Source organism: Pristiophorus japonicus, unplaced genomic scaffold (assembly GCF_044704955.1).
Source record: "Pristiophorus japonicus isolate sPriJap1 unplaced genomic scaffold, sPriJap1.hap1 HAP1_SCAFFOLD_516, whole genome shotgun sequence".
NCBI lineage: Eukaryota > Metazoa > Chordata > Chondrichthyes > Pristiophoridae > Pristiophorus > Pristiophorus japonicus.
In genome coordinates, this window is record NW_027254422.1 from 68768 (window position 1) to 91313 (window position 22546).

Consider the following 22546-nt stretch of genomic DNA (forward strand, 5'->3'; position numbering starts at 1 on the left):
AGCACTCAGTGCCCCCCACCCAGTGTAACCGGTGGGTGGGGTCTGTCCATCCCAGCACTCAGTGTGCCCCCCCCCCAGTGTAACCAGTGGGTGGGGTCTGTCCATCCCAGCACTCAGTGCCCCCCCCCCAGTGTAACCGGTGGGTGGGGTCTGTCCATCCCCAGCACTCAGTGCCCCACCCCAGTGTAACCGGTGGGTGGGGTCTGTCCATCCCCAGCAGTCAGTGCCCCACCCCCAGTGTAACCGGTGGGTGGGATCTATTCCCCCCCCCTCCAGTGTAACCAGTGGGAGGGGTCTATTCCCCCCCCTCCAGTGTAACCGGTGGGTGGGGTCTGTCCATCCCAGCACCCAGTGTGCCCCCCCCAGTGTAACCAGTGGGTGGGGTCTGTCCATCCCAGCACTCAGTGCCCCCCACCCAGTGTAACCGGTGGGTGGGGTCTGTCCATCCCAGCACTCAGTGTGCCCCCCCCCAGTGTAACCAGTGGGTGGGGTCTGTCCATCCCAGCACTCAGTGCCCCCCCCCAGTGTAACCGGTGGGTGGGGTCTGTCCATCCCAGCACTCAGTGCCCCCCCCCAGTGTAACCGGTGGGTGGGGTCTGTCCATCCCCAGCACTCAGTGCCCCACCCCAGTGTAACCGGTGGGTGGGGTCTGTCCATCCCCAGCACTCAGTGTGCCCCCCCAGTGTAACCAGTGGGTGGGGTCTGTCCATCCCCAGCACCCAGTGTGCCCCCCCCAGTGTAACCGGTGGGAGGGGTCTATCCCCAGCACCCAGTGCCCACCCCCAGTGTAACCGGTGGGAGGGGTCTGTCCATCCCAGCACTCAGTGTGCCCCTCCCCAGTGTAACCAGTGGGTGGGGTCTGTCCATCCCCAGCACCCAGTGTGCCCCCCCCCCAGTGTAACCGGTGGGAGGGGTCTATCCCCAGCACCCAGTGCCCCCCCCCCCCAGTGTAACCGGTGGGAGAGGTCTGTCCATCCCAGCACTCAGTGTGCCCCTCCCCATTGTATTGTGCTCACCTTGGCTGATCCATCTCACTCAAAATGGCTGACACTGAGACATAGGAACGCGAGTAGGCGGTTGAGCCTCTCGAGCGTGTTCCCCCACTCAATGAGATCATGGCTGATCTGTACCTTAACTCCGTCTACCTGCCTTGGTCCCATATCCCTTGATACCCTCACCCAACAAAATTCTCAGTATTGAAATTTGCAATGAACCCCCAGCCCCAACAGGTTTCTGTGGGGAGAGAGTCCCAGATTTCAACTACCCTTTGTGTGAAGAAGTTTGGACTGACATCACCCCCTGATCGGCCTAGCTCTAATTTTTGAGGTTATGCCCCTTAAGAACATAAGAAATAGGAACAGGAGTAGCCCATTTGGCCCCTCGAGCCTGCTCTGCCATTCAATAAGATCGTGACTGATCGGATCTGGGCCTCAAGTCCACTTTTCTCCGCGCCATTCCCATAACCCTTAACTCCTCTATAGTGCAATAATCAGTCTGCGGCAGAGAGTTCCAGTGATTCACAACCCGCTGAGAGAATAAATTCCTCCTCATCTCCATCTTAAATGGGCGAGCCCTTATTCTGAAACAAAGCCCCCTGGTACTACATTCCGCAACGAGGGGAAACATCCTCTCAGCATCTACCCTGCCGAGCCCCCTCATTATCTTATACGTTTCAATAAGATCACCTCTCATTCTTCTAAACTCCAAAGAGTATAGGCCCAACAAGGTGCCACATAAAAGGTTACTGCACAAGATAAAAGTTCACGGGGTTGGGGGTAATATATTAGCATGGATAGAGGATTGGCGAACTAACAGAACAGAGAGTCGGGATAAATGGTTCATTCTCTGGTTGGTAATCAGTAACTAGTGATGTGCCGCAGGGATCAGTGCTGGGACTCCAACTATTTACAATCTATATTAACGACTTGGAAGAAGGGACTGAGTGTAACATAGCCAAGTTTTCTGACGATACAAAGATGGGAGGAAAAGCAATGTGTGAGGAGGACACACAAAATCTTCAATAGGACATAGGCAGGCTAAGTGAGTAGGCAAAAATTTGGCAGATGGAGTATAATGTTGGAAAGTGTGAGGTCATGCACTTTGGCAGAAAAAAAATCAAAGAGCAAGTTATTATTTAAATGGAGAAAGATTGCAAAGTGCCGCAGTACAACAGGACCTGGGGGTACTTGTGCATGAGAAAAAGATGAGTGAAGACAAACGTAGGTCCCTTGCAGTCAGATTCAGGTGAATTTATAACAGGGAACAAAGAAATGGCGGACCAGTTAAACAAATACTTTGGTTCTGTCTTCACGAAGGAAGACACAAATAACCTTCCGGAAAACTAGGGGACCGAGGGTCGAGTGAGAAGGAGGAACTGAAGGAAATCCTTATTAGATGGGAAATTGTGTTAGGGAAATTGATGGGATTGAAGGCCAATAAATCCCTGGGGCCTGATAATCTGCATCCCAGAGTACTTAAGGAAGTAGCCCTAGAAATAGTGGATGCATTGGTGATCATTTTCCAACAGTCTATCAAATCTGGATCTGAACCTATGGACTGGAGACTAGTTAATGTAACACCACTTTTTAAGAAAGGAGGGAGAGAGAAAACGGGTAATTATAGACCGGTTAGCCTGACATCAGTAGTGGGGAAAATGTTGGAATCAATTATTAAAGATGAAATAGCAGCGCATTTGGAAAGCAGTGACAGGATCGGTCCAAGTCAGCATGGATTTATGAAAGGGAAATCAAGCTTGACAAATCTTCTGGAATTTTTTGAGGATGTAACTGGTAGAGTGGACAAGGGAGAACCAGTGGATGTGGTGTATTTGGACTTTCAAAAGGCTTTTGACAAGGTCCCACACAAGAGATTGGTGTGCAAAATTAAAGCGCAAGGTATTGGGGGTAATGTACTGACGTGGATAGAGAACTGGTTGGCAGACAGGAAGCAGAGAGTTGGGATAAACAGGTCCTTTTCAGAATGGCAGGCAGTAACTAGTGGGGTGCCACAGGACTCAGTGCTGGGAGCCCAGTTATTTACAAGATACATTAATGATTTAGATGAAGGAATTGAGTGTAATATCTCCAAGTTTGCAGATGACACTAAACTGGGTGGCGATGTGAGCTGTGAGGAGGACGCTAAGAGGCTGCAGGGTGACTTGGACAGGTTAGGTGAGTGGGCAAATGCATGGCAGATGCAGTATAATGTGGATAAATGTGAGGTTATCCACTTTGGTAGCAAAAACACGAAGGCAGAATATTATCTGAATGGTGGCATATTAGGAAAAGGGGAGATGCAAAACGACCTGGATGTCATGGTACATCAGTCATTGAAAGTTGGCATGCAGGTCCAGCAGGCGGTGAAGAAGGCAAATGGTATTTTGGCCTTCATAGCTAGGGGATTTGAGTACAGGAGCAGGGAGGTGTTACTGCAGTTGTACAGGGCCTTAGTGAGGCCTCACCTGGAATATTGTGTCCAGTTTTGGTCTCCTAATCTGAGGAAGGACGTTCTTGCTATTGAGGGAGTGCAGCGAAGGTTCACCAGACTGATTTCTGGGATGGCAGGACTGACATATGAGGAGAGATTGGATCGACTGGGCCTGTATTCACTGGAGTTTAGAAGGATGAGAGGGGATCTCATAGAAACATATAAAATTCTGACAGGACTGGACAGGTTAGATGCAGGAAGAAAGTTCCCAATGTTGGGAAAGTCCAGAACCAGGGGACATAGTCCAAGGATAAGGGGTAAGCCATGCAGGACTGAGATGAGGAGAAACTTCTTCATTCAGAGAGTTGTTAACCTGTGGAATTCCCGACCGCAGAGAGTTGTTGATGCCAGTTCATTGGATATATTCAAGAGGGAGTTAGATATGGCTCTTACTGCTAAAGGGATCAAGGAGTATGGAGAGAAAGCTGGTAAAGGGGTACTGAGGTGAATGATCAGCCATGATCTTATTGAATGGTGGTGCAGGCTCGAAGGGCCAACTGGCCTACTCCTGCACCTATTTTCTATGTTTCTATGAAACACAAAAGGTTCGTACGCAGGTACAGCAAGTGATCAGGAAGGCCAATGGTATCTTGGCTTTTATTGCAAAGGGGATGGAGTTTAAAAGCAGGGAAGTATTGCTACAGTTATACAGTGTATTGGTGGGGCCACACCGGGAATACTGTGAGCAGTTTTGACTTCCATATTTACGAAAGGATATACTTGCTTTGGAGAACTGACGGGATATACTTGCTTTGGAGAACTGACGGGATTGGACAGTTTAGATGCAGGAAGAATGTTCCGATGACGGGGAAGTCCAGAACCAGGGGTCACAGTCTAAGGATAAGGGATACGCCATTTAGGACCGAGACGAGAAGAAACTTCTTCACTGAGAGAGTGGTGATCCTGTGGAATTCTCTGCCGCAGAGAGTTGTTGGGGCCAGTTCATTGGATATATTCAAAAGGGAGTTAGATGTGGCCCTTACGGCTAAATGGATCAAGGGGTATGGAGAGAAAGTAGGAAAGGGGTACTGAAGTTGTATGATCAGCCATGAACTCATTGAATGGTGGTGCAGGCTCGAAGGGCCGAATGGCCGACTCCTGCACCTATTTTCTATGTTTCTATGTTTCCAAAGGCGACCGAAGGCTGCACTGGAGGCGGTGTTGGAGTTTGCCGTCAATGTCTGCTCTTGTTGATAAGAGGCTCCCGAGGTCTGGGAAATGGTCCGCGTTGTCCAGGGCCGCGCATTGCGTGGGCTCACCAGCTGCTGACGGTGTTTGTGGAGGACTCCATGGACCTGCAATGCGGGGGCCCACCAGCCGGTGGCGGTGGCGCTGGAGGACTCCATGGACCTGCAGTGCGGGGGCCCACCAGCCGGTGGCGGTGGCGCTGGAGGACTCCATGGACCTGCAGTGCGGGAGCCCACCAGCCGTTGGCGGTGTTTGTGGAGCACTCCCTGTGGACCTGCAATTCGGGGCCCACCAGCCAGTGGCGGTGTTTGTGGAGGACTCCATGGACCTGCAGTGCGGGCCCCCACCCGCCAGGGGCGGTGTGTGTGGAGGACTCCCTGAGTACCTGCAATTCGAGGTCCCACCAGCCAGTGGCGATGTGTGTGGAGGACTCCCTGTGTACCTGCAATGCAGGGGCCCACCAGACGGTGGCGGTGTCGGTGTGTGTCTGTAACTGTGTGTGTGTGTGAGAGAGAGAATGTTTCTGTCTCTATCTGCCCTCCCTCTGCCCCTGTGTGTGTGTGTCTCTGTGTCTATGTGACTCTCTGCCTATTTCTGTGTGTGTCTGCCTCAGCCTTCGGTCGCTTGAGGAAGACCAGGACTTCAAATCTGGCACCAAGCTCATGGTCTACAGGGCTGTAGTAATACCCGCCCTCCTGTATGGGTCTGAGGCATGGACGATGTACAGAAGGCACCTCAAGTCGCTGGAGATATACCACCAACGATGTCTCCACAAGATCCTGCAAATCTCCTGGGAGGACAGGCGCACCAACATCAGTGTCCACGACCAGGCTAACATCCCCAGTATTGAAGCACTGACCACACTCGATCAGCTTCGCTGGGCAGGCCACATAGTTCACATGCCAGATACGAGACTCCCGAAACAAATGCTTTATACGAAGCTCCTTCATGGTAAACGAGCCAAAGGAGGACAGCGGAAATGTTATAATGACGCCCTCAAAGCCTCCCTGGTAAAGTGCGACATCACCACTGACACCTGGGAGACCCTGGCCGCAGACCGCCCGAGGTGGAGAAAGTCCATCCGGGAGGGTGTTGAGCTCTTCGAGTCTCGACGCAAGGAGCATGAAGAAGCCAGGCACAGGCAGCGGAAGGAGCACACGGCAAACCAGCCTCACCCACCCCTTCCCCTGACCAATGTCTGTCCCACCTGTAACAGGGTCTGTGGCTCTCGTATCGGACTGTTCAGCCATCAAAGAACTCACTTTGGGAGTGGAAGCAAGTCCTCCTCGATTCCGAAGGACTGCCTATGAGTCCCTGTCACAGGTGGGACAGATAGTCATTGAGGGAAGGGGAGGGTGGGGCTGGTTTGCCGCACGCTCCTTCCGCTGCCTGCGCTTGATTTCCGCATGCTCTGACGACGAGACTCGAGGTGCTCAGCGCCCTCCCGGATGCACTTCCTCCACTTCGTGGCATTGAAAGTTGGCATGGAGGTACAGCAGGCGGTGAAGAAGGCAAATGGTATGTTGGCCTTCATAGCGAGAGGATTTGAGTACAGGAGCAGGGAGATCTTACTGGAATTGTACAGGGCCTTAGTGAGGCCTCACCTGGAATATTGTGCTCAGTTTCAGTCTCCTAATCTGAGGAAGGACATAGAAACATAGAAAATAGGTGCAGGAGTAGGCCATTCGGCCCTTCGAGCCTGCACCACCATTCAATGAGTTCATGGCTGAATATGCAACTTCAGTACCCCATTCCTGCTTTCTCACCATACCCCTTGATCCCCCAAGTAGTAAGGACGACATCTAACTCCTTTTTGAATATATTTAGTGAATTGGCCTCAACAACTTTATGTGGTAGAGAATTCCACAGGTTCACCACTCTCTGGGTGAAGACGTTTCTCCTCATCTCAGTCCTAAATGGCTTACCCCTTATCCTTAGACTGTGTCCCCTGGTTCTGGACTTCCCCAACATTGGGAACATTCTTCCTGCATCTAACCTGTCTAAACCCGTCAGAATTTTAAACGTTTCTATGAGATCCCCTCTCATTCTTCTGAACTCCAGTGAATACAAGCCCAGTTGATCCAGTCTTTCTTGATATGTCAGTCCTGCCATCCCAGGAATCAGTCTGGTGAACCTTCGCTGCACTCCCTCAATAGCAAGAATGTCCTCCCTCAAGTTAGGAGACCAAAACTGTACACAATACTCCAGGTGTGGCCTCACCAAGGCCCTGTACAACTGTAGCAACACCTCCCTGCCCCTGTACTCAAATCCCCTCGCTATGAAGGCCAACATGCCATTTACTTTCTTCACCGCCTGCTGTACCTGCATGCAAACCTTCAATGACTGATGTACCATGACACCTCATTGCACCTCCCCTTTTCCTAATCTGTCACCATTCAGATAATAATCTGTCTCTCTGTTTTTACCAGCAAAGTGGATAACCTCACATTTATCCACATTATACTTCATCTGCCATGCTTTTTCCCACTCACCTAACCTATCCAAGTCAATCTGTAGCCTCATAGCATCCTCCTCGCAGCTCACACTGCCACCCAACTTAGTGTCATCCGCAAATTTGGAGATACTACATTTAATCCCCTCGTCTAAATCATTAACGTACAATGTAAACAGCTGGGGCCTCAGCACAGAACCTTGCGGTACCCCACTAGTCACTGCCTGCCATTCTGAAAAGTACCCATTTACTCCTACTCTTTGCTTCCTGTCTGACAACCGGTTCTCAATCCATGTCAGCACACTACCCGCAATCCCATGTGCTTTAACTTTGTACATTTATCTCTTGTGTGGGACGTTCTTGGTATTGAGGGAGTGCAGCGAAGGTTCACCAGACTGATTCCCGGGATAGCGGGACTGACATATGAGGAGAGACTAGATCAATTGGGCCTTTATACACTGGAGTTTGGAACGATGAGAGGGGATCGCATAGAAACTTATCAAGATTCTGACGGGACTGGACAGGTTAGATGCGGGAAGAATGTTCCCGATGATGGGGAAGTCCAGAACCAGGGGTACAGTCTCAGGATAAGGGGTAGGCCATTTAGTACTGAGATGAGGAGAAACTTCTTCACTCAGAGAGTTGTTAACCTGTGGAATTCACTACCGCAGAGAGTTGTTTGTTGCCAGTTCATTGGATATATTCAAGAGGGAGTTATATATGTCCCTTGCGGTTAAAGGGATCAAGGAGTATGGAGAGAAAGCAGGAAAGGGGTACTGAGGTGAATGATCAGCCGTGATCTTATTGAATGGTGGTGCAGGCTCCAAGGGCCTAATGGCCTACTCCTGCCCCTATTTTCTATGTTTCTATGTTAGGGTGGTCTTTGGCCAGTGACTCCCAAGTGCCGGTGGGGATGTTACACTTTATCACGGAGGCTTTGAGGGTGGTCCCTGCAATGTTTCCTCTGCCCACCTGGGTCTCGCGTGCCCTGAAGGAGTTCCGAGTAGAGCGTTTGCTTTGGGAGTTCGGTGTCTGGCATGCGGACAATGTGGCCCTGCCCAACGGAGCTGGTCGAGTGTGGTTAGTGCTTCGATGCTGGGGATGTTGGCCTAAACGAGGACACTAACGTTGGTGCGTCTGTCCTCCCAGGGGATTTGCAGGATCTTGTGGAGACATCGTTGGTGGTATTTATCCAGCGATTTGAGTAAATTCAAGGCAGAGATCAATAGATATTTGAGCACTGAGGAAATCGAGGGATATGGGGATCGGGCAGGGAAGTGGAATTGAGGTAGAAGATCAGCCATGATCTTATCGAATGGCGGAGCAGGCTCAAGGAGCCATATGACCGACTCCTGCTCCTAATTCTTGTGTTCTTGTGTGTCAACATCCTCGACTGGAACTGGTGGACAACCAGCGCCCTCTGCTGGAACTACAAAGAATTACAACAACAACATTTCTGTCTTGCTGAAAGCTGCGTCACTTTTTCCGACTGCCATTACGTTGTCCCTAATCAGTACAGCTACTTCACCTGCCCTTTCCCCCCTCTTTATCGTTTCTAAATATGTTATACAATGCAGTCATAGAATCATAGCGAAGTTTACAGCACGCAAGGAGGGCATTTCATAGAAGCTCCCATAGAAACATATAAAATTCTGACGGGATTGGACAGTTTAGATGCAGGAAGAATGTTCCCGATGACGGGGAAGTCCAGAACCAGGGGACACAGTCTAAGGATAAGGGGTAAGCCATTTAGGACCGAGACGAGAAGAAACTTCTTCACTGAGAGAATTGTGAACCTGTGGAATTCTCTACCGCAGAGAGTTGTTGAGGCCAGTTCATTGGATATATTCAAAAGGGAGTTAGATGTGGCCCTTACGGCTAAAGGGATCAGGGGGTATGGAGAGAAAGCAGGAAAGGGGTACTGAGGGAATGATCAGCCATGATCTTATTGAATGGTGGTGCAGGCTCGAAGGGCCGAATAGCCGACTCCTGCACCTATTTTCTATGTTTCTATGTTTCCGAAGGCTGCACTGGAGGCGGTGCTGGACTTTGCCGTCAATGTCTGCTCTTGTTGATAAGAGGCTCCTGAGGTCTGGGAAATGGTCCGGGTTGTCCAGGGCCACGCATTGCGTGGGCCCACCAGCTGGTGGCGGTGTTTGTGGAGGACTCCATGGACCTGCAGTGCGGGAGCCCACCAGCCGGTGGCGGTGTTTGTGGAGGACTCCCTGTGGACCTGCAATTCGGGGTCCACCAGCCAGTGGCGGTGTTTGTGGAGGACTCCCTGTGTACCTGCAATTCGAGGTCACACCAGACGGTGGCGATGTTTGTGGAGGACTCCATGGACCTGCAATGCGGGCCCCCACCCGCCAGGGGTGGTGTTTGTGGAGGACTCCCTGTGTACCTGCAATTCGAGGTCCCACCAGATGGTGGCGATGTTTGTGGAGGACTCCCTGTGGACCTGCAGTGCTGGCGCCCACCAGGGGGTGGCGATGTTTGTGGAGGACTCCATGGACCTGCAGTGCTGGCGCCCACCAGGGGGTGGCGATGTCGCTGGTGGACTCCATGGACCTGCAGTGCGGGCCCCCATCAGCCACTCGGTTGATTCCGTGGATGAGGGGGTTGATTTATGAGGAAATGTTGTGTAGGTTGGGCCTCTACGCATTGGAATTCAGAAGAATGAGAGGTGATCTTATCGAAACATATACGATTACGAGGTGGATGCAGAGAGGATGTTCCCACTGATGGGGGAGACTAGAACTAGGGGGCATGGTCTTAGAATAAGGGGCCGCCCATTTAAAACTGAGATGAGGAGAAATTTCTTCTCTCAGAGGGTTGTAAATCTGTGGAATTCTCTGCCTCAGAGAGCTGTGGAGGCTGGGTCATTGAATATATTTAAGACAGAAATGGACAGTTTCTTAAACGATAAGGGGTTATGGGGAGCGGGTGGGGAAGTGGAGCTGGGTCCATGATCAGATCAGCCACGATCGTATTAAATAGCGGAGCAGGCTCGAGGGGCCGTATGGCCTACTCCTGTTCCTATTTCTTATGTTCTGATGTTCTTAAGTGGTTTGGGGGATTCCTGGTATGAGTGAGGAGAGGTAAAGTTACAGGACATGAGAGCTATCCTTGGTGATGTGGGACCTGCACCAGTTCAGGATCTTAATAAGTTTGCCCAATGGTGGTGTAATATTCTGGGATGGTGGCAGTCAGGGAACATATCAGAGAAACAGAGGGATCACACGATTCTGCTAGCTTTAGGGAATCACCGGGAAAAGGTAGTCGGTTTTGAAACAACTTCCAGGGCTCTGCTTGGTCAAATCATAGCTGCAATCTTTGGTGCTCACTCAGGGCCACAGTTAATAAAGCAGCTTGCATTATTACCAGGGGAAGGACCCAGGGAAGCGGGGGAACATATATTCCAGTTATGTAAAAGTTTGGGAAGTAATTGGATTGATATCAGTCATTACGGGGATGATACACATCGAGACCATTTTGACTCTCCTAACCCCTTCAGTAGTTCTGGAAGTAGTTGCCTGGGGCGGGGACGATGGTTTCGATAAATGGTTGGCGAGGGTAGAAAGCTTGTGTCAGAGAGCTGCAGGAATCTCAGTCATGGAAGTGAGACCGGGGTTACAGCGATGGAAGGCAGAAGGGCCGGAGTGGATGAATCCCGCGAGGAGTCGCGTAAAAGGAGCAGGACCAGGTGGTGCCTGGATCCCGACCCGTCAGTTGATAGAGGACAGAGATAGACTGGCTAAAGAATTAGAAAAGTTAAAAGAAAAGTTGAAGAATGAGGAACGAGAAGCTGGAGTCACAGACAGGAATGATACCTGGGTTCAGTTGCTGAGGTCGGGGGTAGATTCTGCAGGTGAGGGGGAATTGCGATCGGGATGCCGCACCTCAACCACACACGTCGTTTCTTTCAGACCCTTACTTCAGGATAGGGGTGGCCATACCCTTATCGAGGCTTGTGTGGATGGGCAGTGGGTAATGGACACAGGGTCTGCTGGACAAATGAAGGGGCTCCTGGAGGAAGGGGATTCCCCCCTTCAGAGACAGTTCCCCAACACCCCAGATACAGGAGGAGCAGTTACTGAACAGTCAGAGATGGAAGCAGTGGGAGAAGCTTGTTCAGAAACATTTAAAGTTTCTGCAGGAATGGGCTGTCTCAGAACTGATGAGATGTTCAGTGAAACGCTCAAATGTGGGAGTTACAAACATGATCTTAAAGGATGTGAAATAGAAGTTGGAGCGTTGCAAATGTTGAGAGAGGAAGTTACAGCAGTTTTTTTTTTTTTTTTTTTTTTTTTTTTTTTTTTTTTAACAGCAGTTCCGAAGGGTGAACTGAGAGAAGGACTGGGTCTCTCGACTGACTATTCAGCATTTCTGTCATCCTTTACTCTATGTTGTTACACTTCTCCCATAAAGCAGAGAAAATTGTGAAAAACCTTGCCGAGGGCAACAGACTTGGTCGAAGACACCGATTGGGAGTTTACATTTCTGAATGGAAACAGCACGGAATTCAGTCGGAAACATCAAAAATTGAAAGTTGACTTTTAAGTGAAAATGGATATGGTGATCACAGACCACCGGACTTTAAAATGGTATCCTGAGAATCCGAGTCTGCAGCAACCCGACTTTGACCCTAATCGTGCTGCTATTCGGAAGAAGGAAATGCAGAAATGGAGACAGGATTTCAACAGCTACAGAGTTTGAATCAAGCAATTGTGAACATTAACCATCACACTGCGGAAAGTAAGAACATTCACACAACTTTGGAAAGTGTTACCCAGATAGGACCTGCAGAGAGGCAAAGAGAAGAAGTGGGGCAGTGAGGGAGGGCAAGCCGACATTTCTGAAACTCTTTGCTTCGGCGCAGTCTGGAGAAATCAAAAGGGTTAAAAGTGGAAGACTGAAGTTTGGATTAAAAACAGGATACTTGGATCGAAAGAGGCTGCTAGACGATATGATGCCTTTTAGCCAATAAAATGTTGAGTATTTGAGTGTAACTTGTTACTATGCAAATAATAAACTATGCATAGAATCAAAGAAACTCCTCCACTGATCATGTGAGTTGTGTATAGTAATTCATGACATTGTCTGTATTTGAATGTACCTTGTTGAGTCTGTGCGCCCCCGGCCTGCGAGCACCACTGGAGCAGGCTGGGGAGCACAAGGAGCAGTGTGGCGGCCTGGCCCAGCAGTCTGTGCTCCCCGGCCTGCGAGCACCATCGGGGCAGGCTGGGGAGCAGGGGGAGCAGTGTGGCAGCCTGGCCCAGCAGTCTGTGCGCCCCCGGCCTGCGAACACCACTGGAGCAGGCCGGGGAGCAGGGGGAGCAGTGTGGCAGCCTGGCCCAGCAGTCTGTGCGCCCCCGGCCTGCGAGCACCATCGGGGCAGGCCGGGGAGCAGGGGGAGCAGTGTGGCCCAGCAGTCTGTGCGCCCCCGGCCTGCGAGCACCATCGGAGCAGGCTACCACTCCAGGGAGCAGCGCGTGCTGGAGCAAGAGAGCGACAGCAGTGAAAAGGGACGTCACTAAGGTCCAGGTCGGTGATTGGAGCGTGGGCAGGTACAGCAGGAGCGGCGAGGTCGGGGCGAAGGAGCGGCGAGAGACTGTAGAGGACGTGATCGGAGCCCAGGAGAGGCATGAGGTCGGGACCCAGGGGAGGCGAGGGCCCAGGGGCAGCACGGGCCCAGCCCACACTGCGATATGTGCGCACTAGGTCCGTGCAGCAGAGCTGGTCTCCAGTCATCTTGGTTGATCCTTGCCACTAGGCCAAGACCTCGCTCTGTCAAACCCGTGTGGTGGCTGGTGTGCAACGGTCACCCCACGTTAAACAATCCACACACAGGCATCTTCCATCCTTCAGGATTTAGTCGGACCTGGAATTTTAGGTCCATTATTGAAACACCTGTGAACTTTTTGACGTGGAAGCAAGTCATCCTCGATTCGAGGGACTGCCTACGATGATGATGTACCTTGTTACTATGCGAATAATCATTTGATTACATTGTCTGTATGTTAAACGATTCAGAAAGCAGTACGCCGTGATTTCAGGACAATGCCATTTTTGATTCCACATTGTCTGCATGTTAATTGTGTAAATGTACTGTGCAAACAAATAAGGGTTCAAAGGCTTTTTAGGTATGGAACTGGCTTTTGTCACACACACACACACACACGGACTGTTCACACACTGGAATCTTGGAAGGTGTGTCACAAGCAGCCACAGAACTCTGGGCAAGCTAGAGAGCTGCCTTTGTGAAGTATGTCAGTAACTTCCATACTGGGTTTGTTTAGTATGAATGTCTAAATAAAAGACCCAATCCTGCCTTTACTACAACTGAGTGTGTGTGTAATTGGACATTTAAAGCAACGAAGCGAAAAGAGCAAGACAGCCTTACAACATCCAGTAGTGTGTCAGTGTTTACAGGGGGTCCTCAGGAGCGTGTCAGTATTTACAGGGAGTCCCTGGGAGAGGGTGTCAGTATTTACAGGAGGCCCCCGGGAGTGTATCAGTATTTACAGGGGGTCCCCGGGAGTGTGTCAGTATTTACAGGGGGTCCCCGGGAGTGTGTCAGTATTTACAGGGGGTCCCCGGGAGTGTGTCAGTATTTACAGGGGGTCCCCGGGAGTGTGTCAGTATGTACAGGGGGTCCCCGGGAGTGTGTCAGTATTTACAGGGGGTCCCCGGGAGTGTGTCAGTATTTACAGGGGGTCCCCAGGAGTGTGTCAGTATTTACAGGGGGTCCCCGGGGGTGTGTCAGTATTTACAGGGGGTCCCCGGGAGTGTGTCAGTATTTACAGGGGGTCCCCAGGAGTGTGTCATTATTTACAGGGGGTCCCCAGGAGTGTGTCAGTATTTATAGGGGGTCCTCGGGAGTGTGTCAGTATTTACAGAGGGTCCTCGGGAGTGTGTCAGTGTTTACAGGGAGGTCCCGGGAGTGTGTCAGTATTTACAGGGAGTCCCTGGGAGAGGGTGTCAGTATTTACAGGGGGCCCCCGGGAATGTGTCAGTATTTACAGCAGGGTCCCAGGGAGTGTGTCAGTATTTACAGGGGGTCCCCGGGAGTGTGTCAGTATTTATAGGGGGTCCTCGGGAGTGTGTCAGTGTTTACAGGGAGTTCCCGGGAGTGTGTCAGTATTTACAGGGTGTCCCCGGGGAGTGTGTTGGTATTTACAGGGATTCCTGGATTTTGTCAGTATTTACACGGAGGTCCCCGGGACTGTGCCAATATTTACAGAGGGTCCATAGTTATGTGCCAGTAATTACAGGAGGTCCCCGGGAGTGTGTCAGTATTTACAGGGGGTCCCCAGGAGTGTGTCAGTATTTACAGGGGGTCCCCGGGAGTATGTCAGTATTTACAGGGGGTCCCCGGGAGTATGTCAGTACTTACAGGGGGTCCCCGGGAGTGTGTCAGTATTTACAGGGGGTCCCCGGGAGTGTGTCAGTACTTACAGGGAGTCCCCAGGAGTGTGTCACTATTTACAGGGGGTCTCCGGGAGTATGTCAGTATTTACAGGGGGTCCCTGGGAGTGTGTCAGTATTTACAGGGGGTCCCCGGGAGTGTGTCAGTACTTACAGGGAGTCCCCAGGAGTGTGTCACTATTTACAGGGGGTCTCCGGGAGTGTGTCAGTATTTACAGGGGGTCCCCGGGAGTGTGTCAGTACTTACAGGGAGTCCCCAGGAGTGTGTCACTATTTACAGGGGGTCTCCGGGAGTGTGTCAGTATTTACAGGGGGTCCCTGGGAGTGTGTCAGTATTTACAGGGGGTCCCCAGTAGTCTGTCCGTATTTACAGGGGGTCCCAGGAATGTGTCATAATTTACAAGGGGTCCCTGGGAATATGTCAGTATTTTCAAAGGTCCCGGGAGTGTGTTGGTAATTACAGGGAGTCCGCGAGAGGCAGAGAGAAAGCATGATTATAGAGATAGTGACACAGAGAAAGAGAGACAGAAAGAGAGACAGAAAGAGAGACAGACAGAGAGAGGGACAGAGAGAGGGACAGAGAGAGCTACAGGCAGGGACACAGAGAGAAAGAGACATAGTTATAGAGACAGGGACACAGAGAAAGAGAGAGACAGACAGAGGGACAGAGAGAGAAGATTAGTGAAGCAGCATATTATATAGTCCCGTGTTTGCCCCAATGATTTTACACAGCGAATACAAGAGACAGCAACTTGTGTTGTGACAGCACCGACCGGGCAAAGCCAGTGACTGACAGTGATGGCTCTGCGTGCACAGACTGATGACACGCCTGCTTTGGGACACTCGGGCCGATATATTTGCGCCTGATAAAGACAGAGGGAGGGATTTAATTTCCCTGAATTGTTGAGAACCTGCAATGTTCCCACCCTCCTGAAAGATGGGAGATAGGGACACAGAGAGAAAGAGAGAGAGAGGGAACACAGGAGTAAGAGAGAGAGAGACAGATACAGAGAGAGAGAGAGAGAGACAGATATATATATATATATATATGAGAGAAAGGGAGACTGATGATTTCAGCAGTTATTAGGATGAACAGTCTGTAGAATGGAGCCCAGAAGGCAGATACCGAAGCCAAATGTCAGATACCAGTCTTCATATAACTCACAATCATCCAAACCCACTCCCCTCAGTCACTGCATCCCACTTCCCTCACTCTCCTCATCCCACTCCTCAGTCACTGCATCCCACTCCCCTCAGTCACTGCATTTTTAAATTGGGTCCTGGGATGTGGGCGTCACTGGCAAGGCCGGCATTTATTGCCCATCCTTAATCGCCCTGGAGAAGGTCGTGGTGAGCCGCCTTCCTGCATATGACTGAGTGGTTTGCTGGGCTATTTCAGGGGGCAGTTAAGTCTCCAACACGTTGCTGTGGGTCTGGAGCCATATACAGGCCAGGCCGGTAAGGATGACAGATTTCCTTCCCTGAAGGACGTTAATCTTTATATAACCATTAATCATCCCATCCCACTCCCCTCAGTCACTGCACCCCGCTCCCCTCACTCTCCTCATCCCATTCTCCTCAGTCACTGCATCCCACTCCCCTCACTCTCCTCATCCCACTCCCCTCACTCTCCTCATCCCACTCCTCAGTCACTGCATCCCACTCCCCTCAGTCACTGCATCCCACTCCCCTCACTTTCCTCATCCCACTCCATTCAGTCACTGCATCCCACTCCCCTCAGTCTCCTCATCCCACTCCCCTCAGTCACTGCATCCCACTCCCCTCAGTCATTGCATCCCACTCCCCTAAGTAAGAGACCAGAATTAATCTGAGGGACTGAATATTTCTGGGAGAAAGGAACATTTAGAATGGACCCCACAAGACAGATACCTGAGGTTGTTGACCCCTGTGGGGTAGTGGATGGATGGTCAGTGGTTTCACGAGTCGATTGTTCCTCGGGTCCCTGAGTTGGGGATGTCTCTGTATCTGTAATAAAGGAAGAGAGACATGGGCGAGTGCAGAGTGGAGAACACGAACAGTTCATCAGGCTGATGCTAGATGCGAAGAATGTCAGATACCAGTCTTTATATAACCCAAATATTATAATCCCTCGCCCCTCAGTCACTGCAAGCCACTCCCCTAAGTAACAGATGGATGAATCTCTGGGATTGAGGATTTCAGCAGTTACACCGGGTGAGCAGTCTGTGTAGAATGGACCCCACAAGGCAGATACCTGAGGTTGTAGACCCCGCTGGGATAGTGGATGGATGGTCAGTGGATTGGAGAGTCAATTGATCCTCAGGCCCCTCAGTTGGGGATGTCTCTGGGTCTGTAATAAAGGAAGAGAGACATGGGAGAGTGGTGAATGACAGAACAGGCCATCAGGCTGATGCTAGATCTGGAGAATGTCAGATACCAGTCTTTATATAACCCAGAATATCGAAACATAGAAACATAGAAAATAGGTGCAGGTGTAGGCCATTCGGCCCTTCTAGCCTGCACCGCCATTCAATGAGTTCATGGCTGAACATGCAACTTCAGTACCCCATTCCTGCTTTCTCGCCATACCCCTTGATCCCCCTAGTAGTAAGGACTTCATCGAACTCCTTTTTGAATATATTTAGTGAATTGGCCTCAACAACTTTCTGTGGTAGAGAATTCCACAGGTTCACCACTCTCTGAGTGAAGAAGTTTCTCCTCATCTCGGTCTTAAATGGCTTACCCCTTATCCTTAGACTGTGACCCCTGGTTCTGGAATTCCCCAACATTGGGAACATTCTCCGTGCATCTAACCTGTCTAAACCCGTCAGAATTTTAAAAGTTTCTATGAGATCCCCTCTCATTCTTCTGAACTCCAGTGAATACAAGCCCAGTTCATCTAGTCTTTCTTGATATGTCAGTCCCGCCATCCCGGGAATCAGTCTGGTGAACCTTCGCTGCACTCCCTCAATTGCAAGAATGTCCTTCCTCAAGTTAGGAGACCAAAACTGTACACAATACTCCAGGTGTGGCCTCACCAAGGCCCTGTACAACTGTAGTAAGGCCTCCCTGCCCTTGTACTCAAATCCCCTCACTATGAAGGCGAACATGCCATTTGCTTTCTTAACCGCCTGCTGTACCTGCATGCCAACCTTCAATGACTGATGTACCATGACACCCAGGTCTCGTTGCACCTCCCCTTTTCCTAATCTGGCACCATTCAGATAATAGTCTGTCTCTCTGTTTTTGCCACCAAAGTGGATAACCTCACATTTATCCACATTATACTTCATCTGCCATGCATTTTCCCATTCACCTAACCTATCCAATTCACTCTGCAGCCTCATAGCATCCTCCTCGCAGCTCACACTGCCACCCAACTTAGTGTCATCCGCAAATTTGGAGATACTACATTTAATCCCCTCATCTAAATCATTAATGTACAAGGTAAACAGCTGGGGCCCCAGCACAGAACCTTGCGGTACCCCACTAGTCACTGCCTGTCATTCTGAAAAGTACCAATTTACTCCTACTCTTTGCTTCCTGTCTGACAACCGGTTCTCAATCCACGTCAGCACACTACCCCCAATCCCATGTGCTTTAACTTTGCACATTAATCTCTTGTGTGGGACCTTGTCGAAAGCCTTCTGAAAGTCCAAATATACCACACCAACTGGTTCTCCCTTGTCCACTCTACTGGAAACATCCTCAAAAAATTCCAGAAGATTTGTCAAGCATGATTTCCCTTTCACAAATCCATGCTGACTTGGACCTATCATGTCGCCTCTTTCCAAATGCGCTGCTATGACATCCTTAATAATTGATTCCATCATTTTACCCACTACCGATGTCAGGCTGACCGGTCTATAATTCCCTGTTTTCTCTCTCCCTCCTTTTTTCAAAAGTGGGGTTACATTGGCTACCCTCCACTCGATAGGAACTGATCCAGAGTCTATGGAATGTTGGGAAATGACTGTCAATGCATCCGCTATTTCCAAGGCCACCTCCTTAAGTACTCTGGGATGCAGTCCATCAGGCCCTGGGGATTTATCGGCCTTCAATCCCATCAATTTCCCCAACACAATTTCCCGACTAATAAGGATTTCCCTCAGTTCCTCCTCCTTACTAGACCCTCTGACCCCTTTTATATCCGGAAGGTTGTTTGTGTCCTCCTTAGTAAATACTGAACCAAAGTACTTGTTCAATTGGTCTGCCATTTCTTTGTTCCCCGTTATGACTTCCCCTGATTCTGACTGCAGGGGACCTACATTTGTCTTTACTAACCTTTTTCTCTTTACATACCTATAGAAACTTTTGCAGTCCATTTTAATGTTCCCTGCAAGCTTCCTCTCGTACTCTATTTTCCCTGCCCTAATCAAACCCTTTGTCCTCCTCTGCTGAGTTCTAAATTTCTCCCAGTCCCCGGGTTCGCTGCTATTTCTGGCCAATTTGTATGCCACTTCCTTGGCTTTAATACTATCCCTGATTTCCCTTGATAGCCACGGTTGAGCCACCTTCCCCTTTTTATGTTTACGCCAGACAGGGATGTACAATTGTTGTATTTCATCCATGCGGTCTCTAAATGTCTGCCATTGCCCATATTACAATCCCTCGCCCCTCAGTCACTGCAGGCCACTCCCCTCAGTTACAGATGGATGAATCTCTGTGACTGAGGATTTCAGCAGTCACACCAGGTGAGCAGTTTGTGCAGAATGGACCCCACAAGGCAGATACCTGAGGGTGTAGGCCCCGCTGGGATAGTGGATGGATGGTCAGTGGTTTCACGAGTCGATTGTTCCTCGGGCCCCTGAGTTGGAGATGTCCCTGGGTCTGTAATAAAGGAAGAGAGACTTGGAAGCGTGCAGAGAGGAGAACACCAGATCAGGTCATAAGACTGGTACTATAACCCCGAGATTGCCAGACACCAGTCTTTCGATAACCCCAAATATCCCAATCCCACTTCCCGTGACCTGTAATGCCTGGAGAGGGAGGGTGCGGTACCCAGGGCTGCACTGGGGGTCTATCACCATCAGGGGACACCACAGGGAACAGTGTCCGACACACACAGAGAACAGCGTCTGATTCAGCTCCCTGGAGCTTTGGTGAAAAGACCACTTTGTGTTTCAGGTCCTTTGTCCGTGGTGTCCCTTACAACCAGGGGAGGTCCGCTGCGTGTAACTGTGGGGGGGCGGGGGGGATGACACGGGACATCCCAGAGTCACTCTTCTGGGCCATTCACATTCCGCAATGTACCTGTGCAATAAGCATCGCAACCGGTGCTTGTCGGCTTCAACTGGTAAACGTAGTAACTGGTGTAGTTTTTGATCTTTATCTCCCAGGTCTTGAAGCAGCGATTTCCAGCCCAGTTAAAACAAACTGTCCTCGTCGCTTCTCCCTGGCCCACGGTGGGACGAGCTCCAGAAATGAGGATTATAAATATTGAAGAATGTAACCGAGGTGAACAGTGCTGGGCAGTGAATGTAAATCTGAGATTATAAAGTCTGACAGTACCGTTTAACCAGCCAGGGGCCCATGTAGAGCAGTGAGTGTCTGAGACCACAGTCTCCGGAATCTTCCATCCGCCAGAACTGAAACAACAATCAGAGTCAGCCCCTGAACTGATTCAATGATCAACTGATAGAAGCCGTTCCCCTTTCCCTGTATCCGCTCACACTCTGCCCCATTGCTCTGACTGATGATCCCGCTCTCTCTACACAACCGCTTCCTAATCCCACACTCTGCTCTCTTTTCTACATTTACTTCTGGCTTATTGACTAGTTTATCTGTCATTTTCCCCTCACGTTACCTTTTAAATCTATACCATCCTTGGACAAGATCCCCATCACACTGAAGGGTTCCGATGCACTCAGTCCCATTACAATCTGTGCTCCTCCAGGACTGGTCCAGGACTGTGTGATTTACACACGGGTCAGTGAGTGCGGAGTCTACGACTGAGTGACAGAAAGATATTTAATGTTAATATAAAGCACAGTTAATGTTACACAGCGGCGTGTACCCCTGAAGCACCAATAACCTCAGGCTCACTCTCCGCCCTAGTAGTAAATCCCCCAAATCAAACCTGGCTGGATCCTTTCCTCCTTCTCTAAACCAGGTTTCCATCTGTCTCCCAGCTCAGCCTCCCCTCCAACTCACTGCTCACAGACAGATCTCATGGATATCTCAGTCCCCGGGTGAACACTGAGTGTAGATGGTCAGAGACACTGGATGGTCAGTGGGGGATACCATGGGGTATCTCAGTCCCTGGGTGAACACTGAGTGTAGAGGGTGGGGACACTGGATGGTCAGTGAGAGATAGCATGGGGTATCTCAGTCCCTGGGTGAACACTGAGTGTAGAGGGTGGGGACACTGGATGGTCAGTGGGCGATACCATGGGGTATCTCAGTCCCTGGGTGAACACTGAGTGTAGAGGGTGGGGACGCTCAATGGTCAGTGGGCGATACCATGGGGTATCTCAGTCCCTGGGTGAACACTGAGTGTAGAGGGTGGGGACGCTCAATGGTCAGTGGGCGATACCATGGGGTATCTCAGTCCCCGGGTGAACACTGAGTGTAGAGGGTGGGGACACTCGATGGTCAGTGGGGGATACCATGGGGTATCTCAGTCCCCGGGTGAACACTGAGTGTAGAGGGTGGGGACACTCGATGGTCAGTGGGCGATACCATGGGGTATCTCAGTCCCTGGGTGAACACTGAGTGTAGATGGTGGGGACACTCAATGGTCAGTGGGAGATACCATGGGTATCTCAGTCCCTGGGTGAACACTGAGTGTAGAGGGTGGGGACACTCGATGGTCAGTGGGCGATACCATGGGGTATCTCAGTCCCCGGGTGAACACTGAGTGTAGTGGGTGAGGACACTGGATGATCAGTGGGAGATACCATGGGGTATCTCAGTCCCTGGGTGAAAACTGAGTGTAGAGGGTGAGGACACTGGATGGTCAGTGGGAGATACCATGGGGTATCTCAATCCCTGGATGAACACTGAGTGTAGAGGGTGAGGGCACTGGATGGTCAGTGGGCGATACCATGGGGTATCTCAGTCCCTGGGTGAACACTGAGTGTAGAGGGTGGGGACACTGGATGGTCAGTGGGCGATACCATGGGGTATCTCAGTCCCCAGGTGAACACTGAGTGTAGAGGGTGGGGACACTCGATGGTCAGTGGGGGATACCATGGGGTATCTCAGTCCCCGGGTGAACACTGAGTGTAGAGGGTGGGGACATTCGATGGTCAGTGGGGGATACCATGGGGTATCTCAGTCCCCGGGTGAACACTGAGTGTAGAGGCTGGGTACATTCGATGGTCAGTGGGAGATACCATGGGGTATCTCAGTCCCCGGGTGAACACTGAGTGTAGATGGTGGGGACACTCGATGGTCAGTGAGAGATACCATGGGGTATCTCAGTCCCCAGGTGAACACTGAGTGTAAAGGGTGGGGACATTGGATGGTCAGTGGGAGATACCATGGGGTATCTCAGTCCCCGGGTGAACACTGAGTGTAGAGGGTGGGTACATTCGATGGTCAGCGGGGGATACCATGGGGTATCTCAATCCCCGGGTGAACACTGAGTGTAGAGGGTGGGGACACTCGATGGTCAGTGGGCGATACCATGGGGTATCTCAATCCCCGGGTGAACACTGAGTGTAGAGGGTGGGGACACTCGATGGTCAGTGGGAGATACCATGGGGTATCTCAGTCCCCGGGTGAACACTGAGTGTAGATGGTCAGGGACACTCAATGGTCAGTGGGAGATACCATGGGGTATCTCAGTCCCCGGGTGAACACTGAGTGTCGAGTGTGGGGACATTCGATGGTCAGTGGGGGATACCATGGGGTATCTCAGTCCCCGGGTGAACACTGAGTGTAGAGGGTGGGGACATTCGATGGTCAGTGGGGGATACCATGGGGTATCTCAGTCCCCGGGTGAACACTGAGTGTAGAGGGTGGGGACATTCGATGGTCAGTGGGGGATACCATGGGGTATCTCAATCC

At 50.8% G+C, this 22546-nt stretch overlaps 1 protein-coding gene across 4 annotated transcripts in view; it reads right to left on the reverse strand.

The window, feature by feature from the left end:
- Window positions 1-22546, reverse strand: part of LOC139253823 (swi5-dependent recombination DNA repair protein 1 homolog) — a 123746-nt gene that overhangs the window by 62430 nt on the left and 38770 nt on the right. For all 4 annotated transcript variants that reach the window (XR_011591988.1, XM_070873587.1, XM_070873586.1 and 1 more), the window contains 4 exons: window positions 20340-20484; window positions 19268-19363; window positions 16788-16883; window positions 16445-16540 (listed from right to left, as the gene is read on the reverse strand). Coding sequence is in view for 3 of the 4 variants with exons in the window: in XM_070873587.1 (XP_070729688.1) it covers window positions 16445-16540; window positions 16788-16883; window positions 19268-19363; window positions 20340-20409 (358 nt within the window). In the remaining variant the exon portion in view is untranslated. The remainder of the gene's footprint in view (window positions 1-16444; window positions 16541-16787; window positions 16884-19267; window positions 19364-20339; window positions 20485-22546) is intronic.